This window comes from Megalops cyprinoides, chromosome 5 (assembly GCF_013368585.1).
Source record: "Megalops cyprinoides isolate fMegCyp1 chromosome 5, fMegCyp1.pri, whole genome shotgun sequence".
In the NCBI taxonomy this organism is placed as follows: Eukaryota; Metazoa; Chordata; class Actinopteri; order Elopiformes; family Megalopidae; genus Megalops; species Megalops cyprinoides.
In genome coordinates this window covers 40,317,572-40,340,707 of record NC_050587.1, presented here as the reverse complement: position 1 = coordinate 40,340,707, position 23,136 = coordinate 40,317,572, and the positions used below count along the sequence as shown (strand labels likewise).

Here is a 23,136-nt window from a genome sequence, read left to right as displayed (position 1 = left end):
GAAACAGGCAGCAGTGCTGAGGAGGAGGTTCAGCTGCAGAGAGCAGATTAATCCAGCCGAGGAACCAGCCAGGCCCCTGCAGAGGGGACAGCACTCACCCCCGGGCTCTGCTCAGCTAATGGGAAAACAGCTAATGCTAATGGGAAAACAGCTAATGCTAATGGGACAAAAGCTAATGCTAATAGGAAAACGGCTAATGCATCAGATTTTTTTTCCAAATCTCTAATTTTTACTTTATGAGCTGGTAATGGGCTTGAGATTCAGTTGTGTGTGTGAAAGTTTGTGTGTGTGTGTGTGTGTGTGTGTGTGTGTGTGTGTTTATGGCTTGCTTTTGGAGTAGTTACTCTGGTATTTTCTTGTGGACATGTTTTTTTTTTTACATGGATATTAGCTTCCATGGTCAGGCAGGCCTCCATAAGCACTCTTCAGCTGGGTATCACCCAGAGTCAGCTCACTCACACGGTCTCTGGGGCTCCTAAAGAGCGGCTAGCTTCACTGAGCATCATCACCAGGCAGAAAATGATGTTTTGTGTGTTCATTGATGCAGATCTATTTAAAAAGCTGTGAACAGCCAGAGAAGGGGTGATATCAGTCTCCCGTCTCCCGTGCCCCATCCCCCGTACCCATTTTCCGGTTGCCTCAACGTTTCTTTTGAGCCAGTCCGGTGGCGATGAGCTGGTGTTCACAGAGGAGAATAAAGTGCAAATCCGTTGATTGTCTGCCGAAAACGCTGGCAGGCTTTCAGCCAACAGACAATAGGGAGAGGCCAGAGTGTTACAATTCTCAAACTGTGCTTTATACAAAGTAGGCAAAGTAGGTATGACATTATACTATAGTTAAATGATAAGAGCCGGGTGATGGATTTAGGATCAGGGGAAAAGGTGAGGCTGGAATTAGGGACAGGATTAGATGTAAGATGAGGGCTATTCAGGTAAATTTTGTGAGCTGTATTAGTTACATGCTCAGAACATGCAGATTCAGAGTAATTACATATTAGTTATATTATAGTTACATTTTAATAACGGATGTAAATTACTTTTTTAAAACAAAGTATTATTCTGTATATTCACAAAAATTGTAGATGTGCCTGCTAGCTATAGTCCACCTTGTCAATCAGTGATAGTGGCTGCATAACATAGTACCACCTAGTTTTCTAGGCTGTCTTGTTTCAGATTAGCACAAGTTAACTTGTGGTTGGGCTTGAATGGTGTTCTGCTCACACTCACTAGTCTGGGACTGTTGTGCTGGGGAGGGGGGGGCAGGTGTGTCGGAGTGTCAGATCTCCATGGTGCCAGCCTCCTGGAGAAACCGCTGGCCATTGTGGTGAGCCTGGCCGGGAGGCTGGCTTGGCCGATTCAAAGGAGGCATGCAGCTGGGTGAGGTGCGCTTTGAAGTGCTATTTATAGAGCCTGCTTTTGCAGGGGTGCAGGAGGTGTGTGTGTGTGTGTGTGTGTGTGTGAGAGAGTGTGAGTGTGAGTGTGAGTGTGAGTGTGAGTGTGAGTGTGAGTGTGAGTGTGAGTGTGAGTGTGTGTGTGTGTGTGTGTGTGTGTGAGTGTGAGTGTGAGTGTGAGTGTGAGTGTGAGTGTGAGTGTGTGAGTGTGAGTGTGTGAGTGTGAGTGTGAGTGTGAGTGTGAGTGTGTGAGTGTGAGTGTGAGTGTGTGAGTGTGAGTGTGAGTGTGAGTGTGAGTGTGAGTGTGAGTGTGAGTGTGAGTGTGAGTGTGAGAGTGTGAGAGTGTGAGAGTGTGAGAGTGTGTGAGTGTGTGAGTGTGTGAGTGTGTGAGTGTGTGAGAGTGTGAGTGTGAGGGAGGGGGTGGTGTTCAAAGCGTGGGGGTATCACGCCAGGCCTCTCAGATCTCAGACTGCAGAGTGCTCCCTCTCACCCAGCCGGGGACACGCAGGTGAGGCCAGTCGCTGATGTCACCATCACTGCCACGGGTCAGAGGATCAGAAACGCCCCCGAGGGATGGCATGAGACCCTCGACACCGCCCCGCAGGTGGCATTCACCTGCACCAGGTGTTGGCAGGTGAAGATCTGGGGACAAGGGCGCTGACTGACGCTTCAGAACACATTAGACCCTGCGCTCTGCTACCTCTGACTTGTATCTAAAAACGTCTGCTTTTCTTACAGACGCAAGTCTCACTTCATCTGATGTATTTCTGTTCTGTACCTGTCATCATTCTGCAGTGTTTAACATCCAACCTAAATAACTTCTCATTTGATTTCAAATAATGGGGAGTTAATAATTAATTCAAAAGATGTTTTTGGTTGGTTTGTGTTGGAAAATGCCCACAGTTATATGCTCTGCAACACTGTGATTTTAAATGGTGAGAGAGCGAGACAGAGAGTGAGAGAGAGAGAGAGAGAGAGGGAGAGGGAGGGAGAGAGAGAGAGAGAGAGAGAGAGAGAGGGAGGGAGACAGACAGAGAGAGAGTGAGAGAGTGAGAGAGAGAGGGGGGAGAGGGGGAGAGAGAGGGAGGGAGAGGGGGAGAGGGGGAGAGGGGGAGAGGGGGAGAGAGGGGGAGAGGGAGAGAGAGGGGGAGAGAGAGGGAGAGACAGACAGATGAAAAGAGAGATAGGGGGGTTTAAAAGCAGTGCCTCAGAAGAAAGGCAGAGTGAGGGAGGTTTCTGGAGAGAGGTGTATTTATCAGATTACAGATATGGAGGAGGCTGAAGCCTTCAGCCCTGCTGTGTGGACAGTATTTTTGGTGAGGGAGAACCGCACGCTCGGTAACACTCCTGCCAGCAGAGCGTTACCCGGTTCTCTGGCACGGGGGTGTTACACAGTTCCCTCTTGCAGGAACACGCTGCCAGGATGACCCAGGAGAGCGCGTCTGCCCCGCTGCGCTGGCCGTCTGTGCTGTGGCTCTGTCATAAAACCAGCGGTGTCGCTTTGCATCGGGTTTAAATATTTCATATTTAAACTGTCCGCTTCTCACTCCTTCCTTTGTTGTGATGTCTTTGTGTAAAAGGGTGTAAACGTGATGCTCTGTGGTGAGAGAGGATTTTCGAAATGTCACACCTGCATTAGAGGAGGTGAAAAAACGGACCTGTTTCTCGGGCTTTTTCAGTCGCTAAAGAGCCTGTTGAATGTTTTTTTAGCTCCCGTTTGTGAAAGGAACAAAACTAGCAGCAAGGACGAATCCTTTCAGGGGATTTAAAAAGATGACCTTTTAGAAGAATGCCACGTGTAAGATCGCCACTGTTCCCTTTTTAAACAGTTGAAATAATTAAAACAACCTTTACTTGTGCAGCCTCCTGAGTGCGTGGGTGGATGTGTTTTCGTGAATGTGAATGTGTGTGTGTGTGTATGTGTGTGTATGTGTGTGTGTGCGCGTGTGTGTGTACCCATTTCTGTGTGTGTTTGTGTATGTGTGTGTGTACCTGTATGCATGTGTGTGTGTGTGTGTGTGTGTGTACCTGTATGTGTGTGTGTACCTGTGTGTGTGTGTACCCATTTCTGTGTATGTGTGTGTGTACCCGTGTGTGTGTGTACCCATTTCTGTGTGTGTCTGTGTGTGTGTGTGCGCATGTTTTTTCGTGTCTGTGTGTGTTATAGACTTGTTAGACATTTGCAGTATTACAGACGTGCGGTCTGGGACGCAGTGGGAGATGATGGATTGTTGCTGTAAAACAGGTATCCATCAATTATCTGTCTCTGGAGGATTTGGGCACACAGAGAGGGAGAGAGGGAGTGAGGGAGAGAGAGACAGTGATGGAGAGCACTCCTGCTTCCAGCAGACAGCCTTGGCTCTGAGCGAATGAGGTCTAAATTACCTGCCACTGAGGTCCAGAAACAACTGTCACATTCCTCACTCCGCAGACATTTCATCTGTCTGAAAACTGTAAGCCGGCCTGTCTTTCCCTCCTCTCAGCTTCTTCATATTTAACAGTCTGTTGTCTGTTCCTTCCCGTGCAGGAGTGCGGCACTCAGAGGAAAGCAACCTGTGGCCCCCACGCAAAGCATGATGGGATATCCACCCAGCGGGAGACAGCAGAGGAGGAGAGCGTAGAGCCGCGTCACCCATCGCTTCAGACTGCACACCTGAGGGACACACCTGTCCCAGGATCCATGGAGAGTGCCCTCGCAGGTGCCCTCCCTGGCAACAGGAGTGTGGAGGGGTGGGGCGAGGCCCCGTGGGGCGAGGCGGGGCTGTGCCCCCCCTCGGTGAGCGGGACCACCCTCCTGATCGTGGCGTACAGCACGGTGATCGCTGTGGGCCTGATGGGGAACACCTGCCTGGTGTTCGTCATCTGGCGGCAGAAGGAGAACCGCAACGTCACCAGCATCCTCATCGCCAACCTGTCCTGTTCCGACATCCTCATGTGTGTGGTGTGTCTGCCCGTCACCGTCATCTACACGCTGATGGACCGCTGGATCCTGGGGGAGGCGCTCTGCAAGGTCACGCCCTTCGTGCAGTGCATGTCCGTCACCGTCTCCATCTTCTCGCTGGTGCTCATCGCCCTGGAGCGCCACCAGCTCATTCTGCACCCCACCGGCTGGACCCCCGCCGCCGGGCACTCCTACCTGGCGGTGGCCGTCACCTGGATGGTGGCCTGCTTCATCTCGCTGCCCTTCCTGTCCTTCAACATCCTGACCAATGTGCCCTTCCACAACGACAGCCTGCCCTTCAACCCGTTCAGCGACCACCTGATCTGCATGGAGCTGTGGCCGTCGGAGAGGAACCGCCTGGCCTACACCACGTCACTGCTGCTGTTCCAGTACTGCCTGCCGCTGTCGCTCATCCTGCTGTGCTACCTGCGCATCTTCCTGCAGCTGCGGCGGCGGCGAGACATGGTGGAACGGGCGCGGGAGGCGCGGCGCGCCAAGCGGCCACAGCGGGTGCAGCGCGTCAACGCTATGCTGGCCGCCATCGTGGTGGCCTTCGCCCTCTGCTGGCTGCCGCTCACCGTCTTCAACACCGTCTTCGACTGGAACCCGCAGGCGCTGGCCACCTGCCAACACGACCTCATCTTCTCCGCCTGCCACCTGACCGCCATGGCCTCCACCTGCGTCAACCCCGTGGTCTACGGCTTCCTCAACAGCAACTTCCAGAAGGAGCTGAAGTCGACGCTGCGCCGCTGCCGCTGCTGGGGGGCGCCAGAGAGCTACGAGAGCTTCCCGCTCTCCACCGTCAGCACCGACGTCACCAAGGTGGCCTCCCAGAGGCAGGGCTCCTTCAGCGTGCGGGCAGAGTAGCGCCCCCCGGAGGAAACATGGGGGAAAAACACAGGGAGGGAGAGGGATGCGGGGACTGTTTCCTTGGCAGTGTAGCGGCAGCTGGGTGCTGAAGGTGTCCGGGGTTTTCTCTTTAAAAGGACCGTTATGTCAGTTTACTTTAACGTGACATCAGCAGCGTTACTGGTCAATGTCCCTGGACAGAGTGGGACCAGCTGGCTGCCACGATCAGCGGTGGTGGGGCAGGGGGTTCAGGGGGTGTCCTGCGTTTCGTCTTTAAAGAGATTTTAAGATATGTGTGCTCTCGCCTGACGCCAGTGCCGCCCCATGCAGGCGACACCATCCAGCCGGGGGGACGGGCACCGGTCCCGCTGACTCAAACCCGTCCTCGCCAAAGCCGCGTCGCACCCTCAGCTGCCACCTGCTCCCGGGTGTCCGTGGGCCGAGTGACGCAGATGGGGGGTGCAGGAGGATCATGGGTACAGTGCCAGCATGCGGGGGAGGGATCAGAGACGGATGTGTTCCCTCCTGGCAAAGACCCGACAACAGCGTTAGAGAGTTTCCGCCACCAGAGACCACGGCTGGCCGTCGCACCCGGGACCGTGAGCCAAATAAAGACTACTATTCCGGAAGCAGCCCTCTGAAGAAGCGCTCAGATGGGACAGTTTTCACCAGACTGCTGAGGGCTGGGAGCCAGCAGGATCAGCGTGTCCCCCTGTAACCCGGAGGGCGGGTAAGTGGGACGGCGTCCCCGCTGGGGTCTGCAGTGTTATCTGTCCCCTGCCTGCCGAGGCAGACCTCTTCCCCGCGCTCCTCTCCGGCTACCCTCGCTTTGCGCTGTGATCACAGCTGCTGTCTGAAACACGGCTGGACTCTCACATCTCCATCACTGCAGCCTCTGAAGCACCACAGAGCTCTCCTCAGCCTTTCCACATCGTCTGCAGCAGATCTGTGGTGCTGCAGAGTTGATACAAAAAATCAAAAATGTCTCATCGTCTGAGAGAGCTTCTTCTGTCTGCTCTTCTCACGCACTGACAACGTCTTGGACTGAAATTACAGACCAAGCTCTCAAAGAACAGTGCTTCTTTGGCTTCCTGTGGCAGATTAGTGTTGCCTCTGTGATTGGCTGAGTCTCGAGTCTCCACCCAATCAGAGCCCTGGACCATGAATACTTTTTTTTCAGGAGAAAATCACTCATTTTTTGCACTCATCCCAGAGAAATTGTCTGTGCTCCATTCCACCTGAGCGCGCTCTCTAGCTGCGTACGGCGCAGCCAAAGATTCAATTTCAGACTCCGCAGACTGACGTCTGAAATAAATGGGTCATTAGAATTTAAATCACTTTAAACCTTGCATTTTTCCATTTTCAGCAATTGTGCAGGAGAATTGCATGGCTTTTAGTCGTCAGTGCCATTACCCGAGGAAGCCTCACGGGGCAGTACTGAGCTAAAGGTAATTCCCAGAGTGACATTGCAAGGAGAAGGGGAAAATTATTGCCAGCTGATGTACCGCTTTCATCCGCCACCAAGATTGATTAGAGCAATTACCTCGCTCTCCGCCAGACGTATTTCATTCTTTGCTGCCCTCGGGCTGCTGATCTGCCTTCTGCCACAAAATGTTAGAAAATGCCAATCTTGTGTTACATGTACTATGAAAAGCTACTCCACCCTGCCAGGTTATGCTATTAGCTGTACAGTAAGCGTTTGATGTTCACTGTTCTGTTCCCAGCTGAAAGGAACACTCCGACAACGTGGCCGCGCTGCTGTGATGTCACAGAAACATTGTGAGATCATAACCGACCGTTATTGGAATGTCACAGGAACATTCCGCGTCAGCTGGATGTGTGTAACTCTGGCTCTCATTAGAATCTGTTTGCTGTTTCCTGGAAGGTAGAGAGGCTCATATCTCTATGTGCTGCTGCCTCACTGCAATCTGGGAGCAGAAAAGCAAGCCTCATCGTTTTTTGGGAGTCCCTGGTCGACGCTGAGCAGGACTCTGAACACGGCCTGGGACAGCGATGAATGTACCTGCAAAAACTACGAAACTTTTCACTCGAAGCCAAGACTCAGAGGCCTCGCCTCATCTCTCTGGCCTTTGTTTGGGAAAGAGCCCCATATGCAGAGTGTGTACAGTATTGTGTTTTGTATTTGAGAACAGTGACAGTGTTGCCTTGCTTTGTGGATGTGTCATGTTTTAACTGTGTTTTTGCTGACTGACCCACTCACACAAAGCATGATGGGTAAATCTGCCATCTTGACTTGTCTGTTGTTTTTTTTTCTGGATTTGTTCCTGTAAGCCCTGCAGCTTGTTGTGATTGGTCCAGAGGACTGCACTGAACATTGCCTTGCATCTTTTGTGCAACGGTGGCCTTAACACCACAGTTCCGTGAGAATACAGGTCTGTAATGCATTCTCTCACTCTGATGGGAAAAAAAAACTCCAACTAGCAATTACATTTGATTAGGTCACTTTAATGTCCACAAATGACAATATATTTTCCACTGCCCCTACAGCTAATAAGAAAGGCATTCAGATAATGGCACAATACATAATACTGTTTGAGATGTGTGATGTAACAGTAAAGCTCAGTAGAACAATAACCAATAATTACAGACAAAAAAAGTCCTTTCATCTTTCATTCAGTATGTTAGAAAAAGATAAAAGATAAAAAGCTTTTGTGTATGTGGGTGTGTGTAGGGGTGTGCGCCTGTATGTGTGTGTGCGCGCGTGTGCACGTGCGCGCGAATGACTGTGTGTGTGTGTGTGTGTGAAAGCTTTGATCCATCACTAAGCAGAGGCAGAATTCCCTTATGACTGCATAGTTAACCCTCTGTGAGCTGTACACGTCTCACCCCGCATCACACGGCCTCGAAGCCGCTGCGAAAGCTCAGTCTCCCGCTGTGATGCTGGCGTGTCTGCAGAATGAGCATGATGAGCCGGATGTGCTGGGTCTGAAACGCAGCTCTGTCACCCAGCTTCCTCCCTGACAGAGCTGGGTCTCCCGCTGTGATGCTGCCGTGTCTGCAGAATGAGCATGATGAGCCGGATGTGCTGGGTCTGAAGCGCAGCTCTGTCACCCAGCTTCCTCCCTGACAGAGCTGCAGCCAGTTCTGCCCTCTGGCAGGGCTTGCCTGGCTGTCTGAGACACTGCCACACACGTTTTAGCTTACTTTAAATACATTAGTGCGGTGTACAAACATGAGTATGAAAGTATGATAAATGTGTATTTTCCTCTTTCTAATAAACAACCCTCAAATGCAAGAACCCCCCCCATCTCTCTCTCTCTCTCTCTTTCTCTCTCTCTCTCTCTTTCCCCCTCTTTCTCTCTCTCTCTCTCTCTCTCTCATTCTCCCTCTCTCTCTCTCTCTCTCTCACACACACACACACACACACACACACACACACAAATCCAAAGCATTTGTTAGCAGATACTGTTATTGGCCATGCTGAGCATTGGTGTTCTCATTCCACAGAGATTATTCCGGGCCATTTGCTTCAAGAGCTTGTAATAATGTTGTTGTTCATGAGTGAATTTCCCTGATTTAGTCCTTACTCCTTAAGTCCTTGTACCCTATGGAGGGTCGTTATCAAAATTAAAAATGGAAAGTGAAGCTGAAACAGCAAATGAGGGAAGGAAGTGGTAAAACTGGAAAATAATCATTTTTGTTTCTTTTTTTAGTTTTTTTTTCCTTTTCTCTCGTTTGACATTCTTTTCTAAGACGGTTGTTATCCTCCTTTTAGAGTTTCTTTTGCAATTGAATTTTTTCAGTTCGTTGTTTGGATGTCTTTTGCTTTGTCGGTATTGATATTTCTTTTGAATTGTGGTAAGAATGGCCCTCCACAATTTGTAGAATATCTTCTCTTTGAAACAGATGTAACTTCACAAGACAGAAAAACAAGCGATTAAAACCCTTGTATTCGGAGAAGGATTTACTTTGTATAGGGGCCTGTACTGTACAGTACATTTCAGACCTGTATTTGTGTAAATATAAATGTATGTTATCGAAGACTCTGGCTGCGTGATTTGTTTCCGTGGTGTGCTTTTCCCTGGTTTGGTCTGGTGTCTGTATCCCCCTCCCCGGGATTCAGGATAAGCTTGATCACAATGTGTATTAGAATGTTTTCAGGCATTAACTTTGTCTAAACCTCATGAGCGTCACCAACTGGTCCAGGGGACCATGACAGCCCAACACAAAGCCCTTTAAAAATCAAGATACTTGATGCTATGTCAGATGTAAGTTCACCTGCCAACCAGACGGGAGGTCAGGAGGCTCAGGAGCTCAGGAGGTCAGTGTGGTGAGGTTGATGGTGCTAACGCCCATCTGTCGCCCCCTGTCTGTGTAGTAGAGTATTGCTGATAATGCAACAACTCTTTTGTGTCTGGCTGGACTGACCCAGGTGTGCACTCACCTGTCCCTCAACACAAACACACATGCCAAAAGTCAGGTGCTGCAGTTTATGATTATTATTTGTTTCAGGGAAAAAAATCCTAAGATATTGCTAGCATAATGCTTCTCAACACATTTTTTTTTATATTCACACAGACAGAAATCCTACAGCCTGTGTTGATGATGTCACAAACCTTGGTCTTGTCCTGCTCCACCTGAAGGCCTTCTCCCTGTCCTGGCTGATGGAGGCGTGTCCTGACCATTCATCTCCATGCTAAGGGCAAATGTCTAGACCCGTGATAACGTGTGCAGGATGGCATGGCCACAGAGACGGAGGAGAACGAGAGCGACACCACGCCCCTTCCTGTGCCCCCTCTGTGACATCACTTCCTGGCTCGCAGGCCGACTGGTGTCCCTGTTTCTGCCAGATGAAGCCCCGCTGGCTTGGCTGTCTCTCTACGCTCATGAAAGAGTCATGAGCCTTAAAATATTGAATCCAAAGTATTCCTCCTATTTTTGGTGTACTGCAGATGAAAGGAAATCGCAAGTGAACTGGCTTCCACTGCCTTCATATGAGACACCTCTGAGCTGCTGTGTGTGCGTATGAGCGTGTAACTCTGTGTATCTGTGCGTGCATGTGAGTGCATGTGTGTGTACGTATATCTGTGTGAGCGTATATGTGTGTATGTGCGTGTGTGTGTATCTGTGTGTGCATGTGAGCGTGTGTGTATGCGCGTATATCTGTGTGAGCGTATATGTGTGTATGTGTATGTGTGTGTATATCTGTGCGTGCATGTGAGCGTGTGTGTATGCGCGTTTATCTGTGTGAGCGTATGTGCGTGTGTGTGTATCTGTGTGTGCATGTGAGCGTGTGTGTATGCGCGTATATCTGTGTGAGCGTATATGTGTGTATGTGTGTGAGAATCTGTGGGAGAGCGTGTATCTGTGTGAGTGTGTGTGTATGTGTGTGTGCGTGTGAGTGTGTATCAGTTTGTATGTGTGCATGGGGTGGGGTCATATTAGACGGGTATTGTGGAGGCTGCTGTTAATATCAGTTATCTGACCACATATTCCATAACCACATTAGCTCTGTAGCTGCAGGCAGTGCTGTGCTGTGATGGGGAGCAGCAGGGGTTGCCAGCTTTATTCCCAGGTGGGCCGCTGCTGTTGTGCCCTTGAGCAAAGCATTTAACACAAATTGCTTTAGCAAAATGTCTTTCTGTGTAAATGCATCTGAACTACGAGGTGCTCAGTAACAGCATGTAAGCCTGACCCAACCCTAACCCTCAGCAAATACATTATGCAGGAGTGCAGATGTAGTGATGTAGTAGTAGGTAATAATATAATATATAATAATATATATAATATAGCTCTTCATGCAGAACAGAGGCGTCAGTCTCAGAGGATGGGATCGGTTTCCAGGAGGGGCGGTCTCTCCTGTTTTGGTCGACCCTTTGATTGCTCTCACATCTAACGGCTGAAATTCATCACTTCAGTCCCAGAATAAGGATGTCTGCGTTTGAAAGCGCATCACTGCCAGCAGGTCGGACAGGGCGAATTGCAGAGGGGCAGCTTAGCCCATTAGAATTCCCACATCGTGAAGCACTGTGTGTCACACAATGCAAATGAGCTCACAAATGGGTCCCCCGCCCCCATTGCTTACGGCGGAACATGGTGTTCGTTAGAGCCGTAATGGCGTCCCCCGAGCCGCGGTGGGGTCCTCTGAGGTAAACACCTTGAGAGGGTGAAGGACAGGTGTGAAGGCTCCAGGCACCGATTCCACCTCAGCCGCCTGCTTCAACAAACCACCGGCACGATTCTACCAATGAAGCCATCCTTTATGGATGAGCAAGATTTCTGGCGAACAGAAGACGTGATGTGCTGTGGCCTTCTGGGATTGGAACTGTGCCTCCCTGCAGTGGAGAGGGTGGTGAAGATTCGTGTCTCTTTGTGCTGCTAGCCGGTTTGACCCAGCTGTGGGATGGCACGGATTCGCTTGGTGGGCAACAGTTACATTTTTCTCCTGCTCTTTGAAAGCGTCTTTCTGCTGCTCCGGGAGGTGCTCTCCTGGTGTCGCGTGACTGTGTCACTGTGTCATGTGACTGCGCTGCTCTCTCTCCTGCCCCCGAGAGCGGCCGTCTACACACTGGCCAGACACACACACAGTCGCGGGGTGTGGCAATGGCTGTCTGTTTTTTCTGTGTGGCTTGGATGACGTGGGCGGCAGTGTAGCATAGTGGTTCAGGAGCAGGACTCGTAACCGAAAGGTTGCCGGTTTGATTCCCCCCTGGGACACTGCTGCTGTACCCTCGAACAAGGTACTTAACCCACAATTGCCTCAGTAAATATCCAGCTGTATAAATGGATAACATTGTAAAGAACTGTAACCTATGTAAGTTGCTTTGGATAAAAGCGTCTGCTAAATGAATAAATGTAAATGTGGCTCAGCACGGCCATGCTTGGGTGGGCTAAACATGGCTTAGTTTGGCTTGTCCTAGCTTGACTCGGTTTGCTGTGTTTTGGTTTTCTGTGGATTGGTTTTCTCACATTCTTACAAAGCTCTCAGTGATAGTCTACACCAAATAAAAATTATGTGATTGGTTATAGCTTGTGTTGTCAGGATGTGTTATGATCCTCTGCTTTATGCACTTGCAGCTGGAATTTGAGTGCATTATTTTAATTTGAGTGTGTTGTTTTAATTCGAGTGTGTTATTTTAATTTGAGTGTGTTATTTTTCACTGTTGCCACTCATGTTAGCCTCTGTTTATCTGCAGGCACTGAGGCCATTCATCCAGAGACAGTAAGCAGGGAGCAGGCCAGTACAGCTCATAAGAAGATAAAGACCTATCATCATGCCCATGGCCACGGAGTATATATGTATATCTATATACATATATATATGTGTGTGTGTGTGTGTATACACTGTATATACACTATACAGTATTTGTACAGTATTTGATGCGTGTATGTGTATATACACACACACACTCACTCACTCACTCACTCTCACACACACACACACACACACACACACACACACTCACACTCACACTCACACTCACACTCACACTCACTCTCACACACACACTCACTCACTCTCACACACACCCACACACACACACACACACACACACACACAGTATTTGGTAAACACATAGACAGTGTGAGGAAATACGCCTTGGCTTCCTGGATGAGTCTCTCTCTTCTTGGCTTGTATTCGCACTCTCCTTCCACCATCTGTAGCAAACTCTTCCATAATTCATAATACCCTTCCATTTTTCCAAAGTCTCCCAAAAAAACTCCCTAAAAGATCAGAGGCTTGGTGTTGCGCTCATTTATTCATGGGCAGCTCCCTTGCAGGGCGATCTGTGGATCCTGCAGAAGGCCGTCTGGGATCAGCCCGGGGGTCTGGGACTGCGTGGGAGTCTGGGAGGTGACAGCGTGGAGGGAAAAGGTGCTCTCTGTCCCACAGAGGAAGGTTCCCCCTCACCTAACTGCTCTCCCTGCGACATGTCACAGAGACAGGATTCACAGAGAAGAGGGTTCACAGAGACGGGGGCTCACAGAGAGAGGGGTTCACAGAGACGGGGGCTCACAGAGACGGGGGCTCACAGAGATGGGTTTCACAGAGAGGAGGGTTCACAGAGAGGAGGGTTCACAGAGACGGGGGCTCACAGAGAGAGGGGTTCACAGAGACGGGGGCTCACAGAGATGGGTTTCACAGAGACAGGGTTCACAGAGACAGGATTCACAGAGAGGGGGGCTCACAGAGACGGGGGCTCACAGAGACGGGGGCTCACAGAGACGGGGGTTCACAGAGACGGGGCTCACAGAGACGGGATTCACAGAGACAGGGGTTCACAGAGAGGAGGGTTCACAGAGACAGGTTTCACAGAGACAGGGGTTCACAGAGACAGGGGTTCACAGAGAGGAGGGTTCACAGAGACAGGTTTCACAGAGACAGGGGTTCACAGAGACGGGGGCTCACAGAGACGGGGGTTCACAGAGACAGGATTCACAGAGACGGGATTCACAGAGACGGGGCTCACAGAGAGGGGGGTTCGCAGGGTTCACAGAGGGGATCGAGAGCTACTGGAGGCACAGAGACCAGTAAAGAAGCCAGGGCTCTGTTCTCTGGTGTCATCACCCAGTGGAACAAATTCATCCTTATTGTGCTCAACATGTTGAAGCTGCAAGGAAAACTCAACCCAGCCCCCCTCCCACCAGCCCCTGCCTGATTCGCCATGGTTACAGCACACGGCCCTTGAACCAGTATAAAGCTGACCTTCTCTCTTCCTAGGGCTGGCCAGGCCTTTGGAATGTTGGTCCGGTTGCCTGGCAACCGCCTCTGCCCCCCATCTGTGGCCGTGAGCCTCTCTCTCCCTCTGTCCCTCTCCCCCCCCCCCCCCTCTCTCTCTCTCTCTCTCTCCCTCTCCCTCTCTCTCCCTCTGTCCCTCTCTCCCTCTCCCTCTCTCTCTCTCCCTCTCTCTCTCTCTCCCTCTGTCCCTCTCTCTCTCTCTCCCTCTGTCCCTCTCTCTCCCTCTGTCTCTCTCTCTCTCCCTCTCCCTCTCTCTCCCTCTGTCCCTCTCTCTCTCTCCCTCTCCCTCTCTCTCTCTCTCTCTCTCTCCCTCCCTCTCTCCCTCTCTCTCTCAGGGTCGCGCTGTTTGTTCTGGGGGTGGAGGAGAGATCACACACAGTGATGGCATTACAGATGCTACAGGTGTCATTGTTTTTCACTGTCTTTCTCTGTCTCAGCCGGATTCAGTGGAATTTGCCAAGCATTCGTGCTGCTGTAACATAGGAAATAAAAGGAAAAATAATGATACCATAGCCAACACTACATCATAAAATATCCCTGGCCATTAATTTACAATGACAAGAAATCATTACAAAATGCAACAGAGGAAAAATACTGAAAATACAAATAAGTAAAATACTACATTATGCATTTATGGGATTGTGTGCGTGTGTGCTCGTCCGCATGTGTGTACATGCATGCATACATGTGTGCACGTCTCTCATTGGATGCTGTAGTGATGAGTGAGTTCAGCATCCCTGCTGCTGGTCTCAGTCCCTCGGTGAGGTTTACCCCTGCAACGTGTCTGTCTGTCTGTCTTCATTTTCACTCCTGCTGCCCAGCTGCGGCTGCATCCGATCTCTGAGAGACCAATTACAACCCCACACCAAAGCCGCTGCCGAGAGAGATGCTCAGACCTTCCCTTTACAATGCGTAAACAGCCTGTTTACCTTTCCCCGCCAGGCTGACCATGGCCCTGTGGATCCTTCTCTTTCATGGCCTTTAATGCAGATGTCTGGAGCCCCCCTTTTTGAAAAATGATTGTTGCCATTAATTCAATTACAATGATACAATATTAGCTCCATTCCCAGCCTTCCACAGGTGCTCTGATGACATCCCCTGCTTCTGAAGCAATGACGTCCACATCCGGCTCTGGCATCCGGCTGTAGTGATTACATAACATTTGTGTATCAGACTTTTTTATCCGCAGCAGCTTATATAACTCACAGGCTCTGCATGGGTATTTACTATGGCAGGTTGGGTTAAGCACCATCTCCAATAATACATTAGCAGTGTTCCACCTGGAAATCAAACCCGCAGCCTCTGGGATAGATGCGCAATGCACCTTACTGCTATGCTGCACTGGGGTTCAACCCGGCAACCTCTGGGACAGGAGCCCTGCTCCTTTCTGCTGTACCATGCTGCTGTGGTGGTGCAGTGCGGTGCTTTTTGGTGTCTTGTTCTCTCTCTCTGTCTGGATATTCTATCAAAGCTCCATTAGCAGCAAAGACAGTTTCCAAAGCCTTTATTATGAGCGATCATCAAAGTCAGCAACAGAACGGGATCAATGCGAAAGCAGCAAGTCTCTGAAGAGGAAATATCTGTAGGGCAAAGACCTCTGGTCTGTTTCTCATCAGACGAGTGGCAAACCTTCAAAAGCTAATTCCTCTGTGAAGATGAATCAGCAGGAGAATGGAACACATCCCAGAGTGCATTTTACTGCAGGTTTCTGACAGACAGCTAATATTTTGCCTGTGTTGTTATTGGGTCCTCACCGTGCTCCAAAGCTGTTAATATCCTGTCACTAATCATATAGCGACATCTGGTGGCCAGGAAAGTTGTTACAGTTCAGTCTACAAATTGCACAAATCGCATTGATAAGATTGTCTGATCACCTCATTATAAATCTTTTCAATGTTTGTTTTCATCACAGCACACATCACTTTGAGATTTTGTTCAGAAGGATTCTTTATCAGCCATTACCACTGTAACACCCCCCCAGAATCTACGACATGAGTTCAGTGTGTAACAGAAGTGTAGAGTCTGCACCTGTGGGACTCAGCGCGTTCACACAGCCAGTCGGATTTCACACATCCGAAATTCATCACCTGGTTTCCTCCACTGCACTGGTACAGACATACTGAACACTCCACAGACCATAAAAATGCTGCCTTCCTCATACAGCCATCTGAAAAATTGCTCTCATCAGTACAGCTGGACCGAGGACAGTGAATTACATTTACATTTATGCATTTGGCAGGCGCTTTTAACCAAAGCGGAATACAAGGCAGAATACAATACCAACAAAAAGCCACATAAGGAGTTACTGAATCACACCTTTGCTTCACTGCAATGTAAATGCGTGCCATGGGGTATACAGTATGTCACTGTTTAACAAAGCTACAGTTACAAGTGTAAAAGCCAGAACAAGAGTAGTGGGTCAGGACCTTGTGACCAGTATGTTGCAGGTTTGAACCTCTGCTGGGACACTGCCTCACACCGGCCAATAAAGTGCTCTGCACCCGTCTGCCCCGGTGAAGCATCCAGAGTAATTTAACAACTGCTGCCCAAGGCTACTGATGTGCTTCTGGGAGTAAAACTGAACCTCCGGTAATCTGTGACAGATAATAAAACAAACAAGGAGTAATCAATCATACACTTTTATTAATAAATAATAGAACAGTAAAAGTATGAGTATTCTAAGTATTCTAAGCACATTTTGGGAGGGGGGGGTGCAAGGTGGGGGCAGGTCATGAAAACATAAGTGCAAAATAAAACGGTTGATTTGAGATCATACAATCATCTGGTTTGATCGGGGAATACGGGCGTGTGGGAGGAGTTCGATAGGGGGCGCTGCTGCGTTCACTCATTGCCGCTGTCCTCGTTGTCCTCCTCCAGGGGGCTCTCCCCCTCGCCCTCCCCTTCGCCCTCTCTCTCGGGGTAGTTCAGGATGTGCCGGTTGGCCTGGATCAGGTACTGCTGCTGTTTGAAGTACACCTTCAGGATGCCTTTGATCAGCACGAAGGCGATCCCCCCCTGAAAGACAGCCACAGTCAGAGGGGGTGGGAGCAGAGCGGCTGACTGACAGGCCACTCCTGCCAATGGGACACTGCCCACAATCTCCATGGAAACCCCTAACTCTGGACACTTACAGAGCAGTGACTCAGCAGAGGTTATGAACAGAGAACTGTCAGCAGGTCATAACAACACTACAAATCACACACACACACACACACACACACACACACACACACACACACACACTCTCTCACACACACATTCTCTCTGTCTCGCTCTATTCTCTATTCCTTCTCCCTCATTGGCTAACTCTCCCTCAGGGGTATGCTGTCCACTTTGCTGAGGCCAATGAGAGTTTCTGCAGACTCTCCACCTCCACTGAGTGTTCAGAGCTGCTGACCCATAAGTCTTTGTGCCACAGTCAGAGACAGCTCAAACTACTGACCTCTGGTCCTTCTTTCATCATCCTCTTCAACCCCCCCCCTTCCCCTCCCCTCCCTCTCCCTCTCCCCCTTCCTCTCTCTTCTTCTCCCCCTCCCCCTTTCTCCCGCCCCCTCCCCCTCCTCCCCCTGCCCTCTCACCAGTATAGTCCTCTGCAGGCTGGAAGGCACCCTGCGGAACATGAGGCGTCCGGCGAGGTTGGCGATGGTGGGGAACACCAGGGCCCCACACAGAGTGCGTGACACAGAGAGGTGGTCACTGCCGTACCCGTCAGCGGGCACGCGGGGAACGGGCCGTCCAATCCCTGCAAGGGAACAGAGAGGGCTCCCATAATGCACCGCAAACACGCACACAGCTCCCTGCTTCTCAGTTTGTGTTTAAGGAATCAAATCACCCCATGGTGCCTTTCAGACAAGTACATGTACAATGTGTTTAGTTAGTCATTTACTCATCAATTTTCTTTGCAATTTGTCAAACCAAGATACAATAAAATGGCTCCTGTGCTTGGAATAGAGTTATTTTTATGGCTGAGGAACACTTACAGGCATAAACTAAAAGCACATGATGTTTCATAATCACGGCTCATTCTGTTGCCAGTTCTATAATGGGAATCATGGGAAAACTGAATGTGCTCTGGCCTGACGCCCACAGTGCATCAGCACCGGCACCCTGTGCAGCCTGCCCCACCCCCTGTCCTGCCCATCCCGCCCGCCCCGTGTCCTGCCCATGCCCCGCCCCCTGCCCCGCCCCCTGCCCCACCTCACTGCGGCTGTCCCGCCCCCTGCCCCGCGAGCCCCGCCCGCCCCGCCGCACCTGGCACGATCCCGCTGAGCAGCTGCAGCTTGGCAGAGTGCTTCTGCCACAGCCGGACCACGTAGTCCTCCCAGCGGATCATCTTCCCCAGCACCAGCATGACCGGGATGGTGGGCAAGCCCATGAGCAGGAAGAGTGGGTCGGCCCGCTCCATCACATCCAGCCCCTTCTTATGGCCCACCACCTGGGTGTGGGGGGGGAGAAGAGAAGCAATACTCTCACCATTGCGCATCCTGCCTGTCGCATGAGCCATGGCATCTCTCCACAGGGCTGCCATGCAGACTTTTTCTCTGCCACACCTCCACAGGGCTGCCATGCAGACTCTCTCTCTGCCACACCTCCACAGGGCTGCCATGCAGACTCTCTCTCTGCCACACCTCCACAGGGCTGCCATGCAGACTCTCTCTCTGCCACACTTCCACAGGGCTGCCATGCAGACTCTCCCTCTGCCACACCTCCACAGGGCTGCCATGCAGACTCTTTCTGCCATACCGGCAGCAGGGACAGCGGCCAACTGCAGCAGGGTGACCGCTCCCCCCACACACCCGCACACACACACAAACACACACCGCCGACATGATCTGTGCTCAGGTAAACCGTCCTGTCCGTCTCCAGCGTACCTGCATGACCGTGACCGCCCCGTAGGTGACAGCAGACCAGTAGACCGTGCCCACCACCACTCCGGCCGCCGCAAAAGGACTGACCCTGGAGAGAGCGCGGTCAACCTGCTGCAGGAAGTACACCAGCGGGCCTGGGGGAGGGGGAGGGAGGGTCCCAAATGAGTAAATACAGAGAGAGAGTGTGTGTGTGTGTGTGTGCGTGTGTGTGCGCGAGTGTGTGTGAGAGTGTGTGTGTGCGGGCGTGCGCCGCCGCACCCATTTTGGGGAAGACGATGCGGTACTCGGTGCCGCACTGCGGGCAGCTGACGGCCCCCGCGCTGTTTCCTTTCTGTTTCTCATCCAGCCAGCGCTGCAGGCAGGCCTGGTGGATCCACTTCGTGCAGCCCTTACACCGGCAGGGGCTCACCCACTCCGCCACCCGGTCCTCCCGCTCCGTCGCAAAGCACACCCAGCAGTGCCTGAAACACACACACACACAGGGTTACACACACACGCGCACACACACACACACACACACACAGGGTTACACACACACGCGCACACACACACCACACACACACACAGGGTTACACACACACCACACACACACACAGGGATACACACACACACACACACCACACACACACCACACACACAGGGTTACACACACACACACACACACAGGGTTACACACACACACACACACACAGGGTTACACACACACGCGCACACACACACCACACACACACACAGGGTTACACACACACACACACACACACGCGCACACACACACCACACACACACACAGGGTTACACACACACGCACAGGGTTACACACACACACACACACAGGGTTACACACACACGCACAGGGTTACACACACACGCGCACACACACACCACACACACACGCGCACACACACACCACACACACACGCGCACACACACACCACACACACACACAGGGATACACACACACGCGCACACACACACCACACACACACACAGGGTTACACACACACGCGCACACACACACCACACACACACACAGGGTTACACACACACGCGCACACACACACCACACACACACACAGGGTTACACACACACGCGCACACACACACCACACACACACACAGGGTTACACACACACGCGCACACACACACCACACACACACACAGGGTTACACACACACGCGCACACACACACCACACACACACACAGGGTTACACACATACACACACACACAGGGTTACACACACACGCGCACACACACACCACACACACACACAGGGTTACACACATACACACACACACAGGGTTACACACACACGCGCACACACACACCACACACACACACCACACGAAACACACACAGGGTTACACACACACGCGCACACACACACCACACGAAACACACAGGGTTACACACACACGCGCACACACACACCACACACACACACAGGGTTACACACACACGCGCACACACACACCACACACACACACAGGGTTACACACACACACACACACACCACACACACACACAGGGTTACACACACACCACACACACACACAGGGTTACACACACACGCGCACACACACACCACACACACACACAGGGTTACACACATACAAACACACACACACCACACACACACACAGGGTTACACACACACGCGCACACACACACCACACACACACACAGGGTTACACACACACGCGCACACACACACACAGGGTTACACACACACGCGCACACACACACCACACACACACACAGGGTTACACACATACAAACACACACACACCACACACACACACAGGGTTACACACACACGCGCACACACACACCACACACACACACAGGGTTACACACACACGCGCACACACACACCACACACACACACAGGGTTACACACATACAAACACACACACACCACACACACACACAGGGTTACACACACACGCGCACACACACACCACACACACACACAGGGTTACACACACACGCGCACACACACACACACACACACACACACAGGGTTACACACACACGCGCACACACACACCACACACACACACAGGGTTACACACACACGCGCACACACACACCACACACACACACAGGGTTACACACACACGCGCACACACACACACACACACACACAGGGTTACACACACACGCGCACACACACACCACACACACACACAGGGTTACACACACACGCGCACACACACACAGGGTTACACACACACGCGCACACACACACCACACACACACACAGGGTTACACACACACGCGCACACACACACCACACACACACACAGGGTTACACACACACGCGCACACACACACACACACACACACAGGGTTACACACACACACACACACACAGGGTTACACACACACACACACACACAGGGTTACACACACACACACACACACACACAGGGTTACACACACACACACACAGGGTTACACACACACACACACAGGGTTACACACACACACACAGGGTTACACACACACACACACACACAGGGTTACACACACACACACACACACACACACACACACAGGGATACACACATACAAACACACATTCCATCTTTATTTAAATGAAAATGTGTGCGCGTCACGTCATTCTCCGTCGGCGTTTGCCGACACACTGGCTATTAGATGCAATACATGCTTTACTTTAAACATCTGTAATAAAACATTTACGTGAATGGAAAATTCGGTGCTGGATTCGCTTACTTCTCTGGGGCTTCCTCCACACAAGCCATAGCGCGTCAGGTCGGGTCACCTCCAGTGCGTCTCACCATGGGTCACTGAGAACCGGGCCTTCACACTCCTATACCATCAACATAATCAACAACAAGCGCGCGCACACACACACACAAATGATCAGTATTAAAAATGATCACACACGCGCTTCCTGCTGCCGTTTATATCCGTCCTTAAAATATTGTTCATAATGTGAGACGCGGCGACGTTTTTCACGCAGTGTTTTCCTTAAATCGAGTGAGGTCACATCCTGTAGAAGGCAAACGGAGTTTTTGTGTTGAGATTATTAATAAAAATGACCACATTACCACATTCGATTTGTTTAACATCCATCAGTAACGCTGCACGTTTAAAAACATCTCGATCAAACACGATTCCCATTTCAGTTAAACACGTTAACATTACAATAAAATCACACGCACACACACACACCACTGGGGTTTACACAACACAGCTTACTTTCACTTTTGACGTCCGGCTCTTACGGCAGAGACATACTGCTGACTAGCGGTAACGTTGGCAAAACAGCTGAACAACATTTGAAAAGGACACTTTTCACGTTTAAGCTCGACTGATTTTCGCCAGCGTACGAGCCACCTAGCAGGCTAGCCTCCTGTTGTACTCCACGGGGTTCCTGAAGATTCTTAGCTGGATCATTACTCTCCACTTAGCTCGCAAACTTTGGTAAACCAGGCTTGCTCCCTGTCTAGCTAACGACAGCTAGTTTAAGTTTAGCTATGTTGGACTGATCTCAAGCTCACATTTCTCTTGTAGTTAACGCTAACTATCTACCTTTAGCAGACATACAATGACAACCAAGCTTAAACAGTGACAAGTTGGTTCACCTCGTCTTCTTACCCTTTTCCAGATTAATAGATACTGAAATCGCGGGACAGATCGCTGCCGGGCTAGCCACTGCTACCTCATCAAAGTGTTGACATCGACTCGCTTCGCTAACTTACTGTCGTCCAAAAATAAAACTTGCACTGCTTCCGCGGTCAGGCCTCGGTTCGCTTTGGGTTCACTGCCATTGTGATCTTCTTAAAGGGGAGTACTGAACAGAAACTACTTCCGGTGTCAGGAATCGGTGTATCGCCCTTGATAGCTTCTTAAAGGGGAATGCAGCTCGTTGACAGGTAGCTGAAAAGTATCAGGGATGGCCAGCCTGACCTGGAGAGCTGGAATATACCTCTCATTGTCAAAGCGCCATAAAAATGTTCTCAGTACTTCAGCATTCGATTCTTCTATATTGTACATAAATGGATCCAATATTTTAGGATCCATTCATATCTGCATATGTCTGTGAAATCTTATTCTATTTCATCCTAGATGTTAGGGGAGGTGATGGAACGGCTAATTTGTCAAACAGATGTTGCAGTTTCGCCGGTCCTCTTTTCTCCGTTTCTGCTCAGATGACATGAAAACTGACCACTTCTTGCTCGGGCGACCTCATGGTTTTCTACGCTGTAGCCGTATTCTACACATTTCACGGGGCCGATAACGTCATCATAACAATATTCCATCTCGTAATGGATGCGTTTTTATTTCCTGTAGGGGACACACATGAAGCTCTGAGGATACAGGTTGTCTCCCCCGTATGTACTCTGTCCTGTTATAG

General features: G+C 50.7%; 2 protein-coding genes across 3 annotated transcripts; one reads left to right on the top strand and one right to left on the bottom strand.

Moving 5' to 3' along the window:
• Positions 1-4,070: 4,070 nt before the first annotated feature.
• npy8ar (neuropeptide Y receptor Y8a) lies at positions 4,071-6,987 on the top strand. Its single transcript, XM_036530004.1, has one exon. It carries the CDS (start codon positions 4,071-4,073, stop codon positions 5,196-5,198), a length of 1,128 nt encoding a protein of 375 aa, XP_036385897.1. The 3' UTR covers positions 5,199-6,987.
• Positions 6,988-16,504: 9,517 nt separating this feature from the next.
• On the bottom strand, positions 16,505-22,466 carry march5l (membrane-associated ring finger (C3HC4) 5, like). 2 transcript variants are annotated; one of them, XM_036529139.1, is made up of 7 exons: positions 22,364-22,466; positions 21,489-21,585; positions 19,008-19,210; positions 18,753-18,883; positions 18,133-18,316; positions 17,460-17,623; positions 16,505-16,896 (listed from the first exon to the last, which is right to left on the bottom strand). In XM_036529139.1, the coding sequence occupies exons 2-7, from the start codon at positions 21,515-21,517 to the stop codon at positions 16,723-16,725; spliced, it is 885 nt and encodes a 294-aa protein (XP_036385032.1). In that variant the 5' UTR covers positions 21,518-21,585; positions 22,364-22,466; the 3' UTR covers positions 16,505-16,722. The 2 variants fall into 2 exon arrangements, with proteins under 2 accessions (XP_036385032.1, XP_036385030.1); XM_036529137.1 differs by having other exon boundaries at positions 22,377-22,466.
• Between the last annotated feature and the right edge of the window lie 670 nt (positions 22,467-23,136).